Consider the following 24,511-nt stretch of genomic DNA (forward strand, 5'->3'; position numbering starts at 1 on the left):
CCTTACAATCCCCCTTCTTGCTTAGGCCTGATAATGGTTTCCCAAGAAACTCTAGCCCTGGTGTGAGCATTTCCATCAAGCCCTGACCAAAGAAAGTTCCGAATAAAGCGACGAGGCTGGCCAATGCAGCCCTTATGAAAAATCCAGCACGAAGCGAAACCAAGTCGTGGCTAGCAAAAATTGGTTAACCACCAAAGCTCTAGAGGCCAAGTCGAGCTTCCTCCTACTCTAGTGATGAAGTTTGCTTTTAATGCTTAAGAGCACTGGAGCAAACTGTTGTGTAGGGGAGATGTCAACGCCCACCTGACAACCAAGGTATCTGGCAAAGCATCCTCTCTCAATCCAAGTAAAACCAACATCTGTACCCCAATCTGCAAGAGGAGAATCACTGATCCAAAAACCAACTGACTTATGCCAATTGATAGTAGCTCCTGCTGCCAAACAAAAGGCCTCCAAGGCTGTCAGGAAAGCACATAAACAAGCATGTGAAGCCTCAAGGAACAACGCCGTATCATCTGCTAACTCAGAGTCCAAAAACTCTTCCTCCGTACATAAAGGCAACCTGAAACCCACAACACCAGGGGCAGCCCGAAGAAACCTGCTCATAGCCTGAGCTACAATGAGGTACAGTAAAGGGGCGAGGGGACAGCCCTGCCTGACTGAATGGGAAATCTGAAAACGCTCACCACGCCCCCCACAGGCTAAAACAGTGCTATGAGCCTCCCTGTATAGGCAAGACACACCTTTGATCCAGTTTTGGGAAAACCCCATGTGTGCCATAGTGCCCTCCAAAAAATCCCAATCCACTCTGTCATAAGCTTTTTCAAAATCAAGCAAAAGAATGGCAAGAGGCTGCTTACTAGCCTTTGCCCACTCGACAACTTCCGAGAAAGAAAAGATGTTATCAAATATACTCCTTCCTTGGAGGAACCCATTTTGGGTATCATGGATAGTCCTTTGGAGAATCGGCTGCAACCTTATACTCAAGGCTTTAGCTAAGATTTTATATGCAGATCCAAGGAGGGTGATGGGCCTCCATTGCTTGATGTCAGTCTTGTCCCCACTCTTGGGGATAAGGTGAATCAGCCCCTCCGTGAGGTATGGAGGCATCATACCCGACAACCACATTTCCTGAAGGGAAATAGTGATAGCATCTCCAATATGATCCCAAAAAAGAATAAAGAAGGCGGGAGAAAGACCATCATCCCTTGGGCATGAACCACTAGAAAGAGCATGCAGTGCGTGAAGGAATTCATCCTTCGAGAAAGGGGCATCCAGGGAAGAACACATAGCATCTGTACTGAGCCTAGGCATGCACTCCCAGACTTTGTGCCATGCCATATCTCTCTGATGAGGGGAGGGCACCTCTGTAGTCAACAAAGACCGATAAAATTCTGAAGCAATACCCCTCTCCTTATCAGGCTAAATCTTAACCTCACCTTGTGAATCCTGCAAGTACCTCACTGAATCCTTTCTATGGGAAGGCTTGTGTGCTGAAAAAAACTCTTTGTTGCATCTGCCGCCCATCTGAGTCCAAAAGGTCTCGTTCGCATGAAAGGCAAACTCAGCCCTCCTGTCCATGGCCAACTGCAGTTCTGCTCTAACTGTGGTCAAGAGGTCTGTAATCCAAGTCGCATGTGGATGCTTTTCCTGTTCCCTCTGAAGAGCAGCGATCCTACGCATAATAGCTCTCTCCTTGTCCAGAGCCTCCTGCTTCTTAGACAAGGCAATGCTATGATAATGATGGCTGGTGCTCTCAAGAGCTAGCGCAATATTATGACGAGGATCAGGACCATCACAAGATCTCCATATCTCTCTGATCTCAAGGGAAATGTCAGCATCTAGATGAAGAGATTCAGGGATACGGATATGGGGAGAGGCCGAGCGAGCCCTAGGCTCCCTGAGACACAAAACGACGGCGCAATGATCGGATTTGGTGGTGCCACGCATAATAGCAATGGTGCCTCCTCTGTCCAAGGACCAATCATCCACATAAAACCTGTCCAGACGTGCAAAGATGCTCTCATCCCCGTTCCTGCGGTTATGCCAAGAGAAAGATAAAGAATTTGGCCTTTTCTGGAAGTTATCCTCAGTCGAGCAATCCCTGCCAAAAAAGGAAAGCGTGAATCTCTCCCATGAGGCTCACTCCAAAGGGTGTAAACCCCCTTCGCGTCCACCCTTCTTGTCAGAAGGTTGCTCAACCATATTAAAATCTCCTCCCACTATTCAATGATCAACCTGGGGAATGACATTTGTAATGGTGTCCCAAAAGGCCACCCTTTCACCTCTCACGTTAGGTGCATAGATATTCAAGATTCCCAATTTTTGACATTCATGATGATCAAGATCCACTGCGCTCTAGCAGGGATGATAACACCGTGCCCAATAACATGAGGTATAATAGATGCTGCCATTGAAATACAGACACCCCCTCTAGTCCCAACTGCGGAGGACCAGAAGGTGTGGCCAGAAAGCATCTTACCAGTTTCGCCACACTGAGATCTATCCAATTTGTGTTCTTGCAACAAAAGCACATCCATATTCCCTCCTGTAATAGCAGGGTGAAGCTGGTCCTTCAGAAGGCGCTTCCTACCACCACGGGTGGGAAGCCCTCCAAGGCCCTGAACATTCCATGAGACGATTCTCATGGAAGAGAAGAGGGTTTGTCCCCCGATCTAAGAAGACGATGGGCAGCCTGAGGATGGCTCTCATAATGCTAGAGGACAGGAAAATCCACGGGGCAAAGTCCACTGACATGCCCTTGTCCGAGGACCTGCACCATGCCTGCATATGTACGAGAAACCTGTTCGCCTTGCGGGGCATCAAGGGCAATGGCATCATGCTGAAAGTCCTGCAATACATGATCCCCACTGTGCTGAACATCCTGCATATCGCCCCCTCCAAGTAGAGAGGACTCCACAAAGTCATCCTGATCTGAAATATCATCTCTCTGCAAAGATGCATCAGCTGACACATCCCTCTGACCAGAAACATCATCTATCTGTACATGATCCGAGGAAGCCTTCCCATCAATCGCACCAGGGGGGCGGGTGTGAGAGACAACTCGCCACACCTAGCGGACTGAAGGACGGGATTGAACCAAGGGAGGTGGTGCCTGAGAGGCACGCTTACGAGGCCTCCTGCGACCTCGAGCCCGAGGACAATCTCGAGCAAAGTGACCCTGTTGGTGACAAACCCGGCACTGATCGGGTTTACCTGCAATCTCCATACGTTGCTTCAAAGGCCACAAGGACCCGGAAGCAAAACAAAAGAGCTCAATGTCACGGCGGGCAAGAACCATGACCCTGGGGACAGCATCTGCCGAGGCAGTGACCACTTGGGCAGAAGATGTCGGCAAGGCGTGAAGGGGGGGCACTTGAAGAACAAGCCCAAAGGCATACCCGATGGCCTCTAACATAGGCCAATATGCGCGCGGAAGACCTGGGAATCTGAGAGTAATCGGGAAACGGTTCCGGTCTTCCTCAACAGGGTCAAAATAGCTGGAGTAGGGAAGAAAGAATATCTTCCTCGGGCCCAATGGCAAAGGGCTGCCCTTCAAAACCTCTGAGGCTGCGTCCTCAGAATCAAAATCCACTTGGAAGAAACCTCTTCCAAGCAACCTGACATCTCGAAAGTGTAGAGCGAGGTCGGAGGACAGAGCCGCCAGGACCCAATCCCGAGCCTGGAGGAGACGGGATGGGTGAGATCCAAAGATTCTGGCAATGAGGGTCGTTTTGGAGTCTTTCTCTATTTCGGCGTAGAGGACTGCGAGCTCGGCTTCGGAGAATACAATGGTTCTCCCGGCCGAGGGAGAATGATTAGCCTTGATGCTAATCGAAGAAAAAAGGCCGACTTGAACCCGGGTGAGGAGCAATCTGAACCAAGGCGAAGAGGAAGGCGTTGAGGCGGAGGAAAGGAAAGGAGGGTGGAAAAGGGAAAAGCAAAAAGGAAGGGGAAGCAAGGGGAGAGGCTGGACACAAAGGCGAAGAGGGGCGGGGGAGGGGCAGCACAACAGGGCTGCGCTGAGGGAAGAGGTGGAGGAAGGAGGGGAGGCGGGCGAAGAAGGGCGGGCAGGGGTAGGGCAGGGGCGAACAGAGGGGAAGGTAAGGCGATTTAGGGTGGGCAAAGGCAAGGAGGGGAGGCGGAGGAGGAAAGGGGGCGAAGCTGGAAGAGAAACGGATGGGCGCAGCGAAGGAGGAAGGAAACGAAGGATAAAGGAGGGTGCAGTGATGGAGGAAGGAAGTGAAGGCAGAGAGGATCAGAGGCGGAGGGGAACGAATCAGGCAGCGAGGGAGGAAAGGAACGATGGAGGAAGTAGGGGCGCAGCGAAGGAGGAAGGGGGGGTGCAGCGATGGAGGAAGGAAGCGATTCAGGGTTCGGGGAGCTCGCGATCTCAGTACATGACTCTGTGGTAGGCCGTATGCCCATTTTTTAACACAAGGTGGTGCTAAGTGCCATGCAAATAAAGGACTTTAAGTTTTGTTTCCATCAAGAGGGATGGCTTACACTGAACCTAGCTGAGAGGTCACGTAATTTCTTCCTTATATAACTTCTTGAAGCTCCTGCTGAAAAAACCGGGGAGGGTTGCTGTGGTCAACTATGTTAGAATGGGCATTAGTAAAACTGGGGCTATTTCCTAAAACACAGATGATTGTTTTCAGGTTGTATCCAGTTGTTCTGGGGAGTCCTGGGTCTTGCTAAGGGATAGAGACGAAAGCCAAACAATATTGTGCCATACTCTTTGGGCCTCTTAACAACTCCAAATGTAATGACTTTTGACTCTAGAGGGTCTAGGACAATCAGATACTGCATCAGTAATAGCTTGCCACAATGCATCATGTGCAATGAGCCAAAAGAACAGGTGACCATCTGGCTCCTACCAAACTCCATAATATCATCCACAGAAAACTCTGTATTATCCTGGGGAAATGGTGGTTCTTCCAATGTGTTTGGCTTGTTTGTATACACCTGGAGGAATTCATACTTCAATGACATTGGTTCTTAACTGCATACTTGCATTTATTTTGCCATCCCTTCAGTATATTCTGTTTTGTCACACAGGTAGAGGACCTTCCTAAATATTTCAAGATCTTCCAAACTTCCAATAACCAACTATTATATGTGAAACTAATATGGAATGTAAATTACTTAATCTGCTTTGTGAAAGTGTTCTTTTTCTTGCAAGCTGACAACTATCTTCATGCTTGCAGGGTCTTATCAACATGACTTTGCTGCATTGGTGGAACAAAGCTATCCACAATATGATCTTGTAAGGGATACGTTTTTGTCATTTTTTTCTTCTTCTTCCAAATTTGGACTTGATGAGACCCTTTTTTCTTTTTCTTTTGTTAGTACCTTGTCACAGAAAATATTCAAGATTATTCAACAGTCCAGACTGAGTTGTTGAAACTTTACGACAGACCACAACAAAATCTCTCTGTCTTCATATCATCTCCAACCAAAGTAAGAAACTAAGCTCCTAAATTTGTGGTGATACATATGTGTGTGTGTGGTGCATGCACAAACTAGTGAAAGGCCCCATGCATAGATGCATAGAACCCCCCACTATTTTATTTTCCATTCCATGATGAGATACGCCATGGACATTATTGTATCACTTTGGTCTCATAGGCCCATTGGGTCTTTAGTAGGCGCTTAATCTCTCTCTCTCTCTCTCTCTCTCTCTCTCTCTCTCTCTCTCTCTCATAGGTCATTATGGCCTTTTGAAGACGTTAATATAACATTTCATTTCATTTCATTTCTCTCTCTCTCTCTGCGCTACCCATGCTGTAGCTCGCCTGCTGCTCTGTGCGCACCCACCTACGCGCCTCTCTATTCTGCTCTATGCGCACCAACTTGCGCGCAGCGTGCCTACCTGCTCTCTGCGTAGGCAGTTGCTGCCATTTTCCCACCCACCCTTGCTCAGGCCTCCAAGAAAGCAACTAGGGGGAAACATGTCTCAATCCCAAGAGGGAGAACAGGATGGTGAAACAATCTTTCACACCCCGACGAAGGCACCAAATGCCTACCGCAGAAGACTGAGGGAAGGGATCATGTCCCCTGGCTCACGAAGGCTTGCGAAGATGGCCCGACGAGATGAGGCCCTTTATGAGGAGATACAGCTGCACATAAGGACAGAGATGAGCACCATGTGACAAGAGCTTGAAAAGGAATGGACTAAGCAAATGCATGCCCAAAAGAAAGTGATATACGAAATTTTGAAGCAAGAGATATATGCCCAATTGAAGGGAGAAATGCAAGCCCAAGTACGGGTTGAGATGGAATTAGCCCAAGCCTTGATGCACACGGAAATGAAAAAAGAAATGTAGAAATGGGAGGATGACATGCACCGGGAGATTGGCACAACGGTTGCATCATACGAAGGCACCTTGAAGACATGTATGGCTGACCACAAAAAAGACATCACAAAAATGCAAAACACTTTGGAATCATGTAAGGCAAAAGTGGCTGCGGCTGAGAAGGAAATGCATTCATGGGCTGAAATTGCCAGTGCCACAAAGAAACAAATTGAGGAAGTAAGCCCATGGATTGTAGTTAAAAAGAAGAAGGATACACCAGTCCTCAATAAAGTAGAGGTGATGAATGCTACATTGGAAGAGGAAGCCAAGAAATGGGGACGTGCCTTACATGTACGCGTAGTTGGTTGGGAAGATAAGGGAAATCCCCAACAGGATGCAAAAGCTCTTGCAACAAAAATTGGAGCCACTGATGTACCCATTACTGGAGCATGGCGAGTAGGCCGAGATGAAACTAGGGCGAAGATATTGATCATCCATTGGGACTCACACATAGAATCGCCATCATCTATCTTCCATTTTCTGCCCAATAGCAGCCACCTCCATCTTGATTAGATTTCGACCTTTTTGCCCCTGTGCATCATCGTCGTTGCTGCTTTGTTGATGATGTACCTGCACTTGCCCCTGCTGTACTTGCATTGGCACATGTTGTAGTAGCTCGTCTGTCGACTGTGCATCACCACCACATCAGCTGTACCTACAAGCCTCCACGCAAACAAAAATTGGGGTTTTTCAGAAATCTGGAGCACCTGTAGCATCCATAATTTGGGGCTTTTCCTAATTAAAGTCTCCATCGAATTGAAGTTTCTGTTGTGCCATGGAAGGAGCAGTGGCATGGAAACTTCGTCGAAAGAGGTCATTCTTCACCCATGTATCAGAGGAAGTTTGTTATCTTCCAAAAAAAATATTTTTCCTATTTTTGTGTTTGAGTCATGGATTCTTTGCCCAAGAAGTCCCCCAAAAACTGAATTAAATTATCTCTATATGTGTTTTTATCCGCTTTGTAATGCCTTGAATCTTATAAAAGGCTCCATCATTCCGTGTCATACCTAGCTTAGAGCAAGGGGGATGTCTTAGTAAGCTGATGTAGGCTGCCATGTGCGGTCAAGCTCCTCCGTCAGGCTAGGCTGATAGGAGCGTTTTAGGAGTTGACACACTCTGTTCCTTTGTATCATGTGTTGAGTTTTTTCCTTTTTTGCAAAAAGGAGACCTTAGAAAATCACGGCTGGAAGCTGGAGCAAAACAAAACCTCATCCCAAAATGTAGGTTGATCTCAACAAATACGGGGCACAAAGGTGCCAAGAGAGTCCTTTGGGGGTCATTGAGAAAATGATCCCTTGATCCCACTCCCTCATGAAAACAGTGCGCTTTGCATGCGCAAATCTGGAAGGTCCCTGTATATGAGCCCATGTGGCCATAAGAGTGTGAATAATATCTGCCCATATAGTACAAATGCACTGAGCGTAATCTGGAACTAACTAACAGGCTCTGACATCGTTGCGCTCGCTGAAGCTCCCGCCTCCCCTGCTCGTAGTTCTGCATCGCGCCTGTCGCCCCCCCCTACCTGCTCGCCCTCCCGCCTGCCCATCGCTCCTTCCCCCCCTCCGCCTTCATTGCCCGCCCCGCCGGGTTTTTTTAGGCCCCCCCCCCCCCCCCCCCCCCCCCCCCCCGCCTGCTTCCGCTGTTGCGCCCCCCCCCCTTTTTTTTTTCTGTTCCGCCTCGCTTCCTCTCCTCGCGCCTCCCCCTTGTCTTCGGAGACCCCTGCAGCGACTGAGGACCAGGAGATGCCAGCTCCCCCTCCTTCACCCCCCCCACCCCCGTCCCCTCCCTCCGCCTCGCTTCCACCATCGCCTCCTCCCGCCCCCGTTTCGGCTTCGGCAGCGGCTCCCTCTCCACCTCCCTCGCCTCCCCCTTCTCCCCCTCCGCGCCTCACCTTCCCGGGAGGCCCTGGCAGTTCCTTGGCGCTCACCTGCAGTCTGGAGAGCGCTGAGCACTGACCTCGCTCGAGCATCACAGAGGAGACCTATGCCGATTAGGGCCTCACGGATTTCATCTATCCGTAGTCGGCTGAGTCGCCTCGGCATTAGACAGCGCTCGGAGGCTTTTGATTATACCTTCACACGGCTTTTTGGAGCAGAGGGCCCCCATGAGCCAGCACCCATTCGCGTTCATGTAGTGATACCTCCGGCGCGCGGGGAGGAGGCACTAGTCTCAGCGGTGGCCTTCTCGTTCCCTCTTTGTGGACCTTGTGACCGGGAGTGGACTCCAGAGCTCGCTCTCAGCACTTTGAAGACTCAGGCAGTTGAGTTTTCGCATCACATGAGCGATCTGGAGGTGACAGATGTGATAGGCCGACTTTGGGAGTTGGCTCATTTTTTCTTGGATCCCGGGAGTGTGGATACCTCAGGGATTCGGCATTTGGTCATGCGCATAGTGGCAGACTTGGCACGCGACCCTGGATATGTGAGTATACACGAGGTTGCTCTGTCAGAGCAGGAGGCAGTCGCCATGGGCCACAGCCACTGGCGCCTGATCCGGGATTCTTGCAGTACACCGGGTGGGCAGATTCACAGCCGTTCGGATGGGGACTACTCTCCATCCAAGCCGCTTGCGAAGGCCCGCCGTACGGCTGAGACAGCATCCACCTCAGCAAGGCATCCATGAGGATCATCTCATGGAATGTACAGGGCCTTGGCGGAGCACACTTTATACGCTATCGAGGCTGCTTGAGGCAGGAGCTTCAGAGATGCCTGCTTGGTGGCAGCATTGACATTTTGATGATGCAGGAGCACCACTTGGGTGAGAGCAGGATCCGGAGATATGGTTCGGTGATGCCTGGTAGATGGGACACTTTTTGGTCTGCAGGGTTTGGTCCTTTGGGTGGACAGGGAGGAGTATGCATGGTTATTGCAGATGTATGGCGGCAGGCCATTGTGGATCGAGGGATCATTGTGCCTGGTAGAGCACAGTATGTCATTCTGAGGATGCATGATGAGCTATTGGGTGTGCTCAACATCTATGCGCCCAATCATGCTAGTGCCAGAGCAGAGTTCTGGACTCAGGTTACAGATGCATTGCCAGAGGCCGCACATTGGTGTGTTGGGGGAGACTTCAACATGCTTGAGGACCCGGCAGATAGGGTGGGAGGCAGTCATGTTACAGTGCACGGCACGGAGCTTGCAGCTTGGGACCGGTTTTGCATGTCACTGAGGATCACTGATGCATGGCAGCATGGGGCTTTCTCCCGGTCTCAGGACAGTCTTAGTTTCTCTCCGTCGGATCGCCCGCAGGGAGGGACTAATCTATCACGGATTGATCGCTTTTATGTGGGCGACTGGTTAGGGGAGCGAGGGGGCTCCGTCGGCATTCTCGCTGGCACCTCATTTTCAGATCATGCGCGAGTTATATTGGCATTGGAGGAGGGGACCCGGGAGCCCAGCTTGCAGTTGAGGATCCCAGAGAGGGTACTTACAGATCCCAGTCTCGCTGAGGACATTGAGAGGATCTGGCATGATAGTCAGTGCTCTGACCAGGATGCAGCGGGCCAGTGTGCCCAGGGACTCATTGATCTTAGCTCTTTTCTACACGCTGCAGCTTTGACACGACTGGGAGAGATTCGCGAGCGGGAGCAACGGCTGAGACGCAGCCTTGCTTCGCTACAGCGCCTTCAGGAGCAGCAGCCTGCATGTGAGTGGGTGGTGTCCCAGCTGAGCCAGGCACGCCAGGATGTTAGAGAGGTAGAGGAGCAGAGACATGAGTTTTACTATCGTCGTCAGGCCTCTCAGTGGACGCAGCTTGGTGATAGAGTGACTGGAGAGTTTTTTGAGATCACTGGACCCCGTCATGCGCGAGCAGGAGTCCGCCAGCTTGGTAGACCGGATGGATCGGTAGCTACTGAGCTCGGGGAGATCAGAGCCATTGCTACTGCATTTTATAGTGACCTGCTTTCAGCGGAGCCAGCCACTGAGGATCGAGATGTTTGCAGACAGACTGTGTGGGCCCATGTGCAGAGGAGGGTCACAGACCATATGCGTACAGTTCTAGGTGCGCCTCTGTCAGAGATTGAGCTTGCCGAGGCCTTGAGGGTCCTGCCGCGACATAGTTGCCCAGGGGAGGACGGACTGACGCCGGCCTTTTTTATGCGCTATTGGGACCTTTTGGGGCCAGGCCTCCGCAGGGGCTTTCAGCATGTTTTGGACACTGGGGTGATGCCGCAGAGCTTTTCAGAGGGCTTGATCTATCTTATCCCCAAGGGGGAGGGAGTATTTGATGACATTCGGCATTGGAGGCCTATTACGATCCTCAATACTGTCTACAAGGTCTTGGCAAAGGCCTTGAGTTTGAGGATCCAGCCCTTCCTGGGGGAGTTGATTCATGCTACTCAGACAGGATTTGTCAAGGAGCGCAGTATCCTTGACAACATCTTTACTTTCTGGGAGGCGACGGCCCGAGCTAGATTTCTTGGCGAGGACTTGGTCGTGATGCTTCTCGATTTTGAGAAGGCATACGATAGAGTTGATTGGGGTTTCTTAGAGGGCACTATGCTTTGCCTGGGCTTTGAGCCAGGATGGATCAGAGGGGTGGCAGCTCTGTATTCCACAGCTCGCAGCCAGGTGCTGATTGCAGGAGGACGGGGGCCGAGTTTTGAGCTGACCAGATCAGTGCGTCAGGGGTGTCCTCTCGCCCCTTTCCTTTTTCTCTTCTTTGCGGAGGCTATGAGTATGTATTTGACGGCAGAAGAGGTTGGTTTGAGAGGACTGCAGCTCCCAGTCCGGGGGGAGGACCTGCTTGATGCTGAGTTTGCAGACGACACGGGCTTATTTTTGCATGGCCATGAGGCCAATCTTATTCGGGCTGAGCAGTCGCTCCAGGTTTTTAGTGCAGCTTCGGGAGCACTGATCAATTGGCACAAGACAGTGGCCTTTTTGGATCAGTAGTGCTCCCACTCCGGCATGGAGCCCGGACCCCGGTTTTAGATGGATTCCTCCAGGCACAGCAGTGCGGTATTTGGGATGCCAGATTGGCCTAGATTTGTCACCTGAGCAGCAGATTGCCCCGCTTCTTCTGAGCATTCGGAAGAAGCTATTGTATTGGAGTACAGCTCGACTATCCTTGGCTGGGAGGGTGGTGGTGGCAAATCAGGTGCTATTAGCGACCATGTGGTACATTACGTCTTGCTGGATTTTCTCGAGCTCTTGCATCAGCCAGGTACAGAGGCTGATCAGGAACTTTCTGTGGTCCGGGAGGGACGGTCAGCCAGCTCGGGCAAAGGTTGCATGGGCAGTTATTACACTTCCGCTGGCTCAGGGCGGTTTGGGCATTATAGATCCAGTCGATCAGAGTAGAGCCTTATTGGGGAAGCTTATTGTTCGGGGGTTGCTTCCAGGCGCTGAGCCTTGGAAAGAGCTCCTCTTGCAGCGACTACAGGCTCGGGCGCCCCCAGCAGGGGGTACTTGGGCACCAGAGATTCGCTGGATCTTCATAGAGATGAGGAGGACAGGCCTCAGTAGGACAGATTTGCTTTGAGCATCCTGAGAGCTTGGGAGCTGCTGAGACCGGGGCTCTCTCAGCGGCCTCCTTCTTGTGTTGAGGAGCGGGCCAGACAGCCGCTCATCTGGAGCCCAGCGGTTCGCACGGAGCAGGGTCATATGCTGGGTTCTCGGCCTCGTCTAGCCTGGGGACCTTTAGCGGCAGGCCCAGCTCGTAGTTTTGGAGACTGGCAGGCTTTCTGCAGTCTACCAGAGGAGATCCAGGTGGAGAGGCTGAGTCACTTCAGAGGGGGGTTGATTATGAGGGATGATATACAGGAGGCACTCACAGAGGAGTGGTTCACGCCTCTCGAGACAGTGGCCCCACGGTGGATGGGAGCCTTTACACAGTTGGAGATCCTTATTGCTGTCAGAGCTAGCACTGAGGATGGCAGATGCCTCTACTATGAGATTCAGGATGAGGGCAGACTCCAGAGAGTGGAGGTGGAGTCGCCTTTGGTTGCAGAGTGCACCTTTCAGAGGATTCGGGTAGTGGCCGCCGCTTCTCGGAAGTGGCATATTGACCCCGACCCTGCTGATGTGCTCCCGGATTGGCGCATATGGGCATATGCAGCGCGCCCCTTGGCCCGGCTACAGTGGGACCCCGGGGAGTACGAGTGGCATGATCCTTATGCATCCCTTGAGGCCACAGAGATCACCTTTTTCCAGTATACTGTTCGGCTGGGGCGGCATATTTTGACGGCGAGGAGGACGGTTTCTCCAGCGGCAGCGGGGCATTGGCGACTACAGGGACTCTCACAGGAGTTCCTGGAGGATTTCTGGGCTCGGCTCTGGGCTAGTCGGCAAGCCTGCAGGATCTCGGCTTTTCAGTGGCTGGTCGCCCACAGGGGCTCAGCAGTTGGCACTTGGCTTGTTTACAGCGGTCTTCCGGCGGCCTGCGTCCGATGCGGCCACCCTATGGAGACACAGAGACATTGCCTTTGGGACTGCCCTCAGGCACAGCAGATTTGGCTGCAGATGCTGCGTATTCTGGCACCCCTCTCTCCAGAGGGTATGTTTACGTGGGGTGCCGCTGCTTGGTCGACTTCGTCAGGGCCTGCTATGGGCTATGAGATGGAGCAGGGCAGTCAGGCCATCAGATTTATTAGGGGCCAGCCTCGCCTGGTTCCGGCACCGGATTTCTCATCCGCCAGCTGGACACAAGAGAGGGATTTACGATGGGAGCTCCTCAGCAGCCTCACCATCTGGTTCACCTGGAGGGCCCGGTGCTTTACGGCCTTTGAGGGGAGATTGGAGCCACCAGCAGAGACTGTACGGGGGATTTGGCAGGAGTTGATCCACACCCTGCGAGGATAGTACGACCGCATCCGGGGGATGAGGCGATCTTACGGCGCCAGGCCTTTCACACCACTTGGCGCTGTGGCCCTTTCTACACCCTACACACGGGATCCCCCCGCTGGCACTACAGGCCACCTGTTTGGCTTTTCCCCCCCCCTATTGTATGATTTAGCCGCTCAGTTCTTTGTACTGATGCTTGTATTTTGCAGCACCTAGGGAGAGTCTCCCGGGCTGCCATGATGTATTCGCTGCTCTCTCTCTCTCTCTTAGGAGCAGGAGAGATCTTTTGTAGCCCTACGGGCGTTTTTATATAACTAATGAAAGGATCTTTTCTCGGAAAAAAAAAATGCATTGAGCGTCGTATATCTAAGTGCCCTCAATAGCCTATGTGCATGTGGCCCTCCAAATCTGCCAAGCTCTGATATTGGCAATGAGCTCCCAAGTAGTATAAATCTTCTGCAGAGGAGGTGGCCTATATTGGGTATGAGGAATATCATGTAGCATGCAGCATTGGGCCACACCTCTGCATATCATTATGGCAGTGTCCTGATCCCTGCTCTCAATAAATATTTGTGGACCAACTGAGTGAGCCAAGCAAAGAGCCCCAAGTAACATAAATGGTCTCTCTCCTTAGTCTACACATGAACTGAGCTATAGAGCCCCAAATCCTCTAAGCAGCTCTACACCCCCAAATACAATGTTGCAGTCTCATAAGCTACTTGGCATCTGGGGCAAGCGGGGTTTACTCCAAAAATAGCCCTCCACTGATTAGTGGGAAGGCCACCATGTAAGAATAACCATAAAAAGTGAGATCTGGCTCCTCCTATGAGTGCTTTTGTGCCAAAATCTCCTTTGAATCAATGGGGTGATGTGATAGCTTTCCCAGTGTGGCCTGAGAGTAGGAGTCCTCTGAATCTGCCCAAGTAGAAGGATCCTAGCATTACGGATAGTGTAGCTAAAAAAAGGCTTACTCTTCATAAAATTGACTGCATCAATCCAGTCCCACTCACCAAGATCCCAATGAAGATATTTGATAGGACATCCATCATACAACCATAAGCACCAAGGCCTGTGGGTCACAATATCAGGCGGAGGGTCAACATGCCACTGCTTTCCTGAGCGGCTAACTACTCTCATTGGATGAAGGTTAGTGCCAGGAATAATCTCCAGTGTGTCCACATTTCAACAATCTTCATCCTAGCTGGACAGAATAAAAAACATGATCTCCCTTCTCATCTTGATCTAGCAAGGCTAACACCTTTAATGGCACTCCTGTCCTGGAAAAAACTCCTAGCCACCTAGGATGATGTTGATCGTGAAATGTGCTAGTAATCCACTCATGAGGTATATAGCTGCATCAATTTGATCGATCCGTCTTGACTCCCTCTGAGGTGCTGGGTAGATACAAGTCTCTGATCCATCGAGCCCAACTAGCTGTGATTTTGTTTGAATATGCATAATAGTGAGTGTTTTTATTTCTTGGATGCATGTTTGAGCAACAGAGTTCAAAAGTTATCATGGTACTTTTGAAACCCTAAATTCCATTTCTTACTTTGATGAATTATGTTTACAGATACTGGACTATACATGGCTTGGAAATTTGTACACTGCACTAAATATGTCTTTAAATTTGCCATATCCCCTTCCACCACAAAATTTCAGCGAATTGGCACAGTCATGGTCTACGTCACCACTAGGTAAACACTCCTTACTTCTTCTTTTCAACCGTTTTCATCAATCTCTTTGCCTGCTTAGAGTAACAGTTGTAAGTGTTGATATTGCAGGTATATTTTCTCTCCAGGATCTTTACTGTCAAAGTAGCTCTACAGGGCAGCAAAAAAGTTGCTTTGCTGAGCATCAAACTACGGATTGGAGCATTGGGGCTACAAAGACTGTGGTATGATCATTGCTCAATTCCTTTTCAACTTTCAATCATGGATTTTTTTCCAAGAAGAAACATGGCATGGCTTCATGGATTCCTTTCATTCATAGATTTTTTTCCAAGAAGAAATATGGCATGGCTTATGCTTTCATGAATGCTGTCCTCTAAAGTCAGGCCCCACTTGAGGAGTCGTAGTTCCTTAAATGGAACCTCTCTTAGTGAAGAACACGAAAGCTAGAATATGGGAGTGTAGGAAATCACTTCGTTTAATACTAGTGAGATGGAACAGAAGCATTCTTGTGTACCACAACAACACTTTGTGGGATCTGCATATAGAAGGCTACAGCAGTTGCAGATTTTGGTCCTTTTCTACCTGGACTAGTGCATGTATTTAATAGCACCCATAGAGTGCAATCCCCTCCTTACACGCAACGGGATCTCTTGATATATTCCGAAGTTTAGTATCCTGTAGACGATCTTGGCAATGTTTTTGACAATTCCTGTTGGGGACTTTCAAAGGTCCTGGTCATAGTCACAGGAAATGGCCGTTTCAGTCCCTAGAAACATGTTTCCCCATTTCAGGACCCCATCCATTTCCATGGCCGTTTCTCATTTCCCAAGTGATATTGTCACAAGAAACGGCTGTTTCCACCCCTAAAAACCCGTTTCCCTGTTTACATTCCTCAACGTTTCCGTTTCCGTTCCCGTTTCTCATTTCTGGCGACTATGGTCCTGGTGGCAGGAAGTGGTAAAATCCTTCTCGTGGCATGCATCCAGTCTGCACCATGGTGAAGAGTGCATCTCATGTTACCAAGCTACCTAATGTCCATAAGAAGTGATTTGTATGATGGAGACCAGTCACACCAGTGTCTACTGCTCTAAGGTAAGTAGCTCATTTTTGGAGTCTATTGTTGGTTAGTGGAGTTTGACCCAGAGCTATCATACTGAGGCACTACTGTACATTGTGCTCTTCACAACAGAAGGTAAGACGTTGGCTCCTGTGGCTGGCCTTTTCTATACCCATGCACTTAGCATCATAGGGGGTTGACAGTTGCTCAAATGCCAAAGTACGAGATGAATGACTCAACACACAGCCTTTCCATAGATGCATTGAACCCTGGTCAGCTCCATGCACTACCAAGGCAAGACATGAATAGAATCATGAGAGATGAAATTTGGCAGACATATAAACACAGGACATGGATACAGCTGGAGACACTTCCCTCCAGAAGGAACTTGTTCAAGATCATTTTCTCACAGTCAGGGCATATGGGTTATGAAGATGCCAGGATTCATGTCACATTCAATCAGGATCTCCATCAAAGAGGCTCGAGATTCAGGCTGGGAGAGGTGGCACTCATGTGAGAGCTTCGAGAGCTATGAGTAGGCAGGGTATGGGACATGCATGAAGTTGAGACCGAGGAGCACACTATCCTTCCATGAAAAGACTAGAGGCCACCTACACTGCCTATTTATAGACCTATTTAGAGAAGGGTTTGGTCCTCTATGCCTAGTAACGGAGCATTTGGACCAGATATATGGTACTTTTCTTGCATGATATATAGAGAGACATAGGCAAACTCATGAGGGGGTAGAAAAGGCATCAGGACAATGGCCAAACACTCTTCAGATCGTTTTTCTTAAAATTGAGCTAGATGATGATGCTCATGATGATATTAGTCCATGGAGCTCATACATGGCCTATGGGATCGATACGAGGGAAGTACATCAGTTATGGACTGAGAATCCAACGAGGGCCATGAGGCTTACAAAAGAAAAAGAAAAGCTGGAATAACATGAATTAGGCGTATGTGACCAAGCGAGGAGAGCTTGTCAGATAATGAGGAAGAGTCACATGGACACCAGACCAGAGCAGGCATGGAGAGACCTTCATCTCACAGAGTCCTCATAACAACAGCTAACTGCATCCAGACGCTTACGGGTTTGTCTTATATGGACCCCTGATCAGAGGACATGTAGAGACTTCCACTCCAGGGAGAATTCTGGACAGTTAGCTGCATCTAGATGCTCATGTTTGTCTCGGGAGATCTTGAAGATCCACAGCATTCTCCAGGCCTAGGGTGCATCCACTACCAAGAGGAGGCCATAGAGGGTGCAGAGGGGGATTATGTACATGTTCCCTGTACACATGGAGGACTCACCATAGCGTTCCTTGAAAGATGAGTTCCTCAACCACCTTTGTAACCCCCATTGCCTTGGCAGAGAGTGAGCTTGCACCCTAGCAGGTACACATGACTAGAGCCCACTGGTGCTTTATATAGAACTAGTCTGGATAGGCTTTGTTACAATGACCTGCCTATTTCATCTTCTATTACTTTGTTAACTTTTAGGGCTGGTCTCAGATGCCATTTTGGCTTCTTGCAGTCATCAATAAATCGTGGCATAAAGAAGGAGATGGTGAAAGGGTGGGCCATGGTGGTTAAGCAAGAACTAGAGAAAGAATGGAAAAGTAGTGAGAAAACACCCCACACCCATCCTGTCATACGGGACACATGGCGTGTGGGACGTGACACCTCACGGGAGTGCCCTCTCATCTTGAAATTCCGAGACCTTGCTAGCCGAGTGGCCTTCATGGACACACAGACAACTCTTCAAGGGGAGAAGATATACCTAGGGGATGATCTTACCCAAACCCACGTAGAGCACAGACGGGTGAACATGCCCAAGATGCACGAGGCCCGCACGGCAGGGAAGCGGGTAGTATACAAGGACGGGCAAGTCATCATCATAGAGCTGTTGAGGAAATCATAGTCAAAGAGTGTGTATTTGTGAGTCTGTGTGTGAGAGAGTGCCACGTGTCACTTTGGGAGTTATCCCATAAGCATATGGTACTTGAGTGCATGTGTTCACTCTATAAGAGTGATGTACTTTCTTGTGTCACATCAATCAAGTCAACCTCTCTTGTTCTACACGTGAGTGCTTTTACATTGCTTTCATTTCCATTTCAGTATGTTTGCCATCTTTCCTTTTTGCACCTAGAGTTAGCTTGCTCCATTGTTCCTTCATGTGGTATCAGAGCTAGCTCCCTTCCTCCTTGCTCTTCCAAGGGATTGAGATGAGGGGGGTCAAGAAAGAGAAGCCTCTCTCTCTCTCTCTTTCTCCTTGGAAGGCTGCCCTTCCCCTAGCCACAAGTCGCTCAAGGCTGCCCGCTCTTCATCAACTGGTTGCTGCCCACGCTCTTCAGCTCTTCCCCTAACCACGATATTCTCTGCCCGCCATGATCTGCCTGCTCTCTTTCTGCCTGCACACCTAGTTCTGCCCGCCATCTACTGATGCAGACCTGCTCATAAATTATGCCTGCATTCTCCTCCTGAAGGATGGGCAGCACGTATCCTTGTTGTGGGGCACAATTTTTTTGAGCAACGTTTTCGGGGTCATTTGGAGCTGCCATTCATGGGATAGAAGGCCATTTTTTGTGGCGGGACTGTTCACCTGACTACTGTTGCTAACTTCCATTGCAAAAACAATAAGTTTTCAGTTCAGATTTGAGTCATGACCTCGCTATCTTCTAGTACAGTGTTCATGGATAAGTTCAAGGGGGAAGGCTTTCCCACATGGCAAACCAAGATGCAGCTACTACTTATGCGTGAAGGAGTCCGGGATAGTGTTGAGAATGACACAAATGATGCACTTAATCAGCCACAAAGAAAAATTTGGAAGCAGCAAAATGCAAAAGCCATTTCCCTCATTGGTCTTTGCTTGGCGGATTCTCTCATTCATCACGTCGACTTTACATCCACGGCTAAGGAGATCTGGCATCGATTGGAGAGCATCTTTGGTAACAAGGTCACTAATTTCAAAGTTTTTCTGAAATTGAAGTTTTATGACCTAAAAATGCAAGACGATGAAGAGCTAAGTGATCATCTCTCCAAATTTAATTCTCTTGGTCAACAATTGTCAAGTTTGAAGTGTTCTCTAGATGATGAGGACAAGATGGCAGTACTAATCAAAAGCATGCAAGGTATTTCTCGCTTTGAGCAGACCATTGAAGTATTACGCCTAGCCACTACTACATATGATGACTTGGCTGCTCTTCTCATTGAGAAAGACCGCCGGAACAAGGAAACCACTTGTACATCCTTGACCTCAAGCACTGAAGAGGCAATTATCTCCGCTAGCAGATGGAAAGTCAACAAGAACATTATATGCAGATACTGTAAGCGGAAAGGTCATATTGAAGCCAATTGCTTCAAGAAGGAGAAAGAACAAGAACAACACCATGCTAATCTTGTCGCTGTTGCTGCTAATCCACCAGACGAGATTCCCGCCATCGACGACATTCATGCACTTACTGCCCATGTCACCCTCGATGAGGATGACAAAGATTATTGTTTTTGATTTCTTCTATGTGTGTATGGGTGCTCTGCCCTTGCATTATGCATAAAATGGTTGAAATAAACAGTGTGATGTGTGATGGTCAATAAGGGTCCTCTGCCTTGGGTTGTCTCCCAAAAATGTGTATCGGTTTTACTTTGATATGATGTATTGACACCCACCAGTTCAAAGTAAGGGGGGGTGACGAGTGATGGTTCTCACTGCCGGTCGCAAGCTGACTCAGAAGTCACTATCACACGGGAGGTGTTGGATAGTTGGACTTGCTCTTTGTAGTATTGCGGTGGAGGGGTGATCGGTCTACTCTTTGCTTTGAGGGGGGATGCTGAGGAAATCATAGTCAAAGAGTGTGTATTTGTGAGTCTTTGTGTGAGAGAGTGCCATGAGTCACTTTGGGAGTTATCCCATAAGCATATGGTACTTGAGTGTGTGTGTTCACTCTATAAGAGTGATGTACTTTCTTGTGTGTGACATCAATCAAGTCAACCTCTCTTGGTCTACACATGAGTACTTTTACAGTGCTTTCATTTCCTTTCATTTCCATTCATTTCCATTTCAGTATGTTTGCCATCTTTCCTTTCTACACCTAGAGTTATCTTGCTCCATTGTTCCTTCAAGAGCAACGTCCCAAATAGGGACACAGGGTGTGGGACCACACATCCGGAGCTGGCAGTTTGGAACTACAATGAGACACTATGGTTGGACATTGGGGGACTTAGGGAAGTTTTTACAAAGAGGGACATCATCTTCTTCACAGTGACCCACTAGAGCCCAGGGAGAGGGCTACCATACACTTCTGGCTATGAGTGGGCATCCGCCTACCGAGAGGAGACATGCACATATGGTGGGGTAGGCGAGTTTGGCGGAGTGGCGGTACTATTCAGGACACACCCCTACAGCCCATGATCACCATAGTTCGTAGGGATATAGAGGCACCTTTATGTGGGTGAGGTTACAGGCCACAATGGAGAGATGTATACACATTGCAGTCTGTTACTTCCGAAGCCTATTCTAGAGGAGGGAGAGCAATTTTACCTCCTCCATGTAGACATCATTGAGTTTTCACGCTTGGGCAAAGTTCTCCTTTTAGGGGAATTCAACGCTAGGACTTAGAGCAAGCAGGCATTTGTATATGACCAAGAGGAGCCGACCATATAGGAGATAGACTCGGTGAAGATTGGCATTCAACGAGCATCACAGGACAGAGGGGACATTACAGCATCAGGGAGAGAGTTCCTCGTGCTTGTTGGGAGCACACGTGGCTTAGCCATCTTCAATGGGATGTCCCGTTGGCCTTCCTCCGGAGCTCTCACATGCTTCCAACATGGTGGAGGGTCGAGTATAGTGGATTACCTGATGGGACCTCCAGCTAGGTCACGTCCATACATGCCTTCACCATTCTCATCCGCCCCCTTGGAGCTGACCATGCCTCTCTCTCCTTCAGCCTCAACTTGTCCCGACCATCCTTACCACCACCACCCATCTCCCACTACACCCAGATTCACTTCCACCATGATGGGGACTCAACTTACTCCAACCATCTCTACTAACATCTAACATATGTAGGCCCCAATCTCCCACTAGCTGACCTCACCTCCCAGCTCACCACAATCTTACTCACCTCCGCCATAGCCGCATTTCCATCCACTAGCCAATCCACCGCTAGACCCCCTATCGGCATCATGCCCCAGAATGATTGGTATGACAAGGAATGCCACACAACACGTGAGCGTCTCCTATGCAAGGTTGCAATTGGCCAAATCCGAGAGTGAGATGCTCAAAGGATTAACCAATACACAACTAGACGTAAGAATCCAGCACATGTTAAGGGCTAATACAAGGATTTACGGGTGTGAACTGTAACGAGGGCTGGAAGAAAATCCCAGAACATGCCCCAGAATGATTGGTATGACGAGGAATGCCGCAGCACACATGAGCATCTCCTACATGAGGTTGCAATTGGCTAAATTTGAGAGCGAGATGCTTAAAGGATTAACCAATACACAACCAAACGTAAGAAACGAGCACATGTTAAGGGCGGGCCAATACAAGGACTTATACCAAGCTGTCAAAAGTGTGAACTGTAACGAAGTCTGGAAGAAAATCCAGGAGAAAAACCCACCCACACCTATCACATCTCCATCCATATGGCACACATGCACAATCCCTGTACGAAGTACTAGATCAGACCCCCATTCCACCACCATCACATCCACCTTGTTCACACCTGCCATGGTGACTCGAGCCATCTAGAGACTCAAAAACGGTAGATCACAAGACCACGAGGGCCTCTTGGCAAAGCACATCTCCCATGTGGGGGAAACTCTGGCACCCCTCCTGGCCCATGTGTTCAACCAAGCTCTTTCAGAAGGCTTCCCACCCACTTGGACGGCCCATACCATCACATCATAGATCCCATGTACAGGACTATTATGATTGGCCACACACTGGCCAAAACTTTATGGGTCAATACTTGAGATGGAGAGCTCAGCACACTAGCATAGAGACACGGGCATAAAGCATCAGGGCACGTAGGCTTCTGCAGGTCATTCTCCACTTTGGATCACAACTTCACCCTCCAAGCCATCATAGAGGAGGCCAGAGCACGACATCGATGGGTTTACTTCTACTTTGTGGATTTCCGCAAAGCCTTTGATACGGTGCCCCGAGCCAGACTAATGCAGAGACTCCAGGATTTGGGGGTACCATCAACATGATCTAGGGGATGATTACATGAGTCGGTTATAGGGTGGGTGAGATGCCAAGGAGGATTATTAGAAGAAATCTACAGTACCATCAGAGTGAAGCAAGGATGCCCACTGTCTCCCACTCTCTTTGGCCTCTACATCAATAAGATTTTGACCTTCATTGATAGAGGAGGGGGAGGAGGCGTATCACTAGCACGCATCCTTGTTTCCATGCTACTTCATTGATAGTGGAGGGGGAGGAGGCGTATCACTAGCAAGCATCCTTGTTTCCATACTATTTCATGCTGATGACATTGTGCTCATTGCAGCTTCTCCAGAGGCTCTCCAAAGGCATCTTGACACATTACAGGACTTTTGTGCACAGCGGGATCTCACATCTTGGGAAAACCAAGGTTACGGTCTTCAACACATCCCCTCTTTTCACATCTCAACTGAGTTTTACCTACATAGGCAGCCCAGTGATTGCACATTCATATTTGTACTTGGGAGTCACTTTTACTGAACCGGTCTTCTTGATGTGCCATGCTGCAGAGGCTAGACTGATGCGAGGGTATGCTTCTCTCGCTCTCATGGAGAAACAGTGCTTCTAGGCATGTTCCCATGAGCTGAGGACGAAGATGTCGCTATTTGACACCTTGGTCACTCCGGCATTGATGTATGAAGCACCCTTTCAGGCACCTAATCTCACATTGTATAGCGGCCAAATGGCTGAAGATAGAGAGGCCTCAGGTCTCAATGCTCTCTCATATGATATGCAGCAAACCATCAGTCCCACATGATATAATCCTGGCAGAGTCTAGACTTTGTTACTCATGGATCATATGTAGTATCTTTTTCGGGTCTTTTTTTTATGTTAATACAATCTTTCTTTCGCTATGTACGTGTGTGTGTGTTGATAGCCATTTTTTCGGCTATCCACATTACCATAAGGAGCTACCTCGGCCAAGGAAAACCACATAAACTCTTTGTTATAAATACCTTTTCACTGTAAATAGGCGTGTGTGCGTTAGGGACTTTACCCATATCTTCTATATATTTTTTATATTATTTAAAAAAAAAGTTTTTGCTAGCTACTCATCAAAAATAAATAAAATTATTACGGCCCATTTTGTGTAAATATTTCATTTCATATAAGGGCCTAAATATGGGGGTCTCTATTTTCTCAAATATGTAAATACTTCATTAGGTGTGTGTATTACAAAACCTAAGTATATTTTATTTATTTATTATTATTATTATTATTTTTCATAATACTTTTGGACCATCATTGTACATATGCTTCAACTTCACCATACATAAGTAAATCCTATGCCCTCACATTTCTATCCACACCATGTAGAAAGCCTACTACCCAAATCACTTTTTCTCTTAGACTATTTCATCTTTATATTCTCTCATCTACCCTAAAATAATGAGGGTCTCCCTCCCTTTTGACTTCCATAGTTTAGTATTTTTGTATATATTTTTTACTATTAAATATTTTATATATTTTTATTAAATACTTTTTCATATATGAATTATTTTTGTATATTTTATTCACAATTAGATCTCTTTATTTATTTTCCTATCATAATAACCATATTGTCATGATATGTTGACTAGTTAAATACTAGTTTGTTTTTTCTTATTATGTAAATCCTTTATAAAATGGAAAAAATCTCCTCCATGCAAGTGTCCACATGCACTTGAGTCTCTAAGGTCAGGGTATGATGTATTGGGGGGCTCACTCTTGGAGCTATCAAGAAATTCCACCAATGGGGACCCACACAAAGATTTTAAAAATTCAGAAAATACATGATTCTGCTGAATTTTTTGCGCCCACCTCCACTCCGAATTTGGACTGGTCATCAAAAGACAAAAGTTAGCTCGGGAGCTCAGGAATATGCTCAATTTTTTCGAGAATTTTTGAAGCTAATGGCGGTGAGATATGAATTTTTTATTGGACCCCAGTCTGCCCACTTTTTGGCAAGGTACACCTAGTCTCTTCTCACCTCCCTTACACATTCATCACCTACATACTTACTCATTCCTTTCTCACTCCATCAAACCTGCAAACTTCATGTCCTCTCTCACCCTCTCCACCTATTCCCTCTCCTTCCATCTCCATTTGCTCTCATTTCTACTCTACACCCATACCTCATCTCCATTTCTCTCCCTACTACTCCCATATTACTAAATTATTTTTCCAATCTCAAAAAATACATAAAAATTCAGCATGAATGTATCATATTAGCCTCTGCAAATATGGGGTTTCCATCTACAAAAATCTCCATGTTCTTCACCTCAATCAACTTTTGTGACGTCAAATGCAAGAAGGAGACCGGCGGTTAACTTAAAGATCTACACATGGGAGAATCCAAGCTTCTTCGAGCTTTCAACCACACAAAGGATCTTTCCAAATCTTTACTCCTCTCACTCATTTTG

The 24,511-nt window shown here is 48.3% G+C and overlaps 1 protein-coding gene across 11 annotated transcripts in view; it reads left to right on the plus strand.

Annotated features, from left to right (window-relative positions):
- Window positions 1-24,511, plus strand: part of LOC147638442 (uncharacterized) — a 184,067-nt gene that overhangs the window by 140,687 nt on the left and 18,869 nt on the right. For all 11 annotated transcript variants that reach the window (XR_015265885.1, XM_086798365.1, XM_086798369.1 and 8 more), the window contains 4 exons: window positions 5,211-5,269; window positions 5,353-5,463; window positions 14,718-14,841; window positions 14,929-15,041. Coding sequence is in view for 10 of the 11 variants with exons in the window: in XM_086798365.1 (XP_086654491.1) it covers window positions 5,211-5,269; window positions 5,353-5,463; window positions 14,718-14,841; window positions 14,929-15,041 (407 nt within the window). In the remaining variant the exon portion in view is untranslated. The remainder of the gene's footprint in view (window positions 1-5,210; window positions 5,270-5,352; window positions 5,464-14,717; window positions 14,842-14,928; window positions 15,042-24,511) is intronic.

Source organism: Cibotium barometz, chromosome 5 (assembly GCF_041138505.1).
Source record: "Cibotium barometz isolate CiBa-2024 chromosome 5, ASM4113850v1, whole genome shotgun sequence".
NCBI classification, from domain to species: domain Eukaryota; kingdom Viridiplantae; phylum Streptophyta; class Polypodiopsida; order Cyatheales; family Cibotiaceae; genus Cibotium; species Cibotium barometz.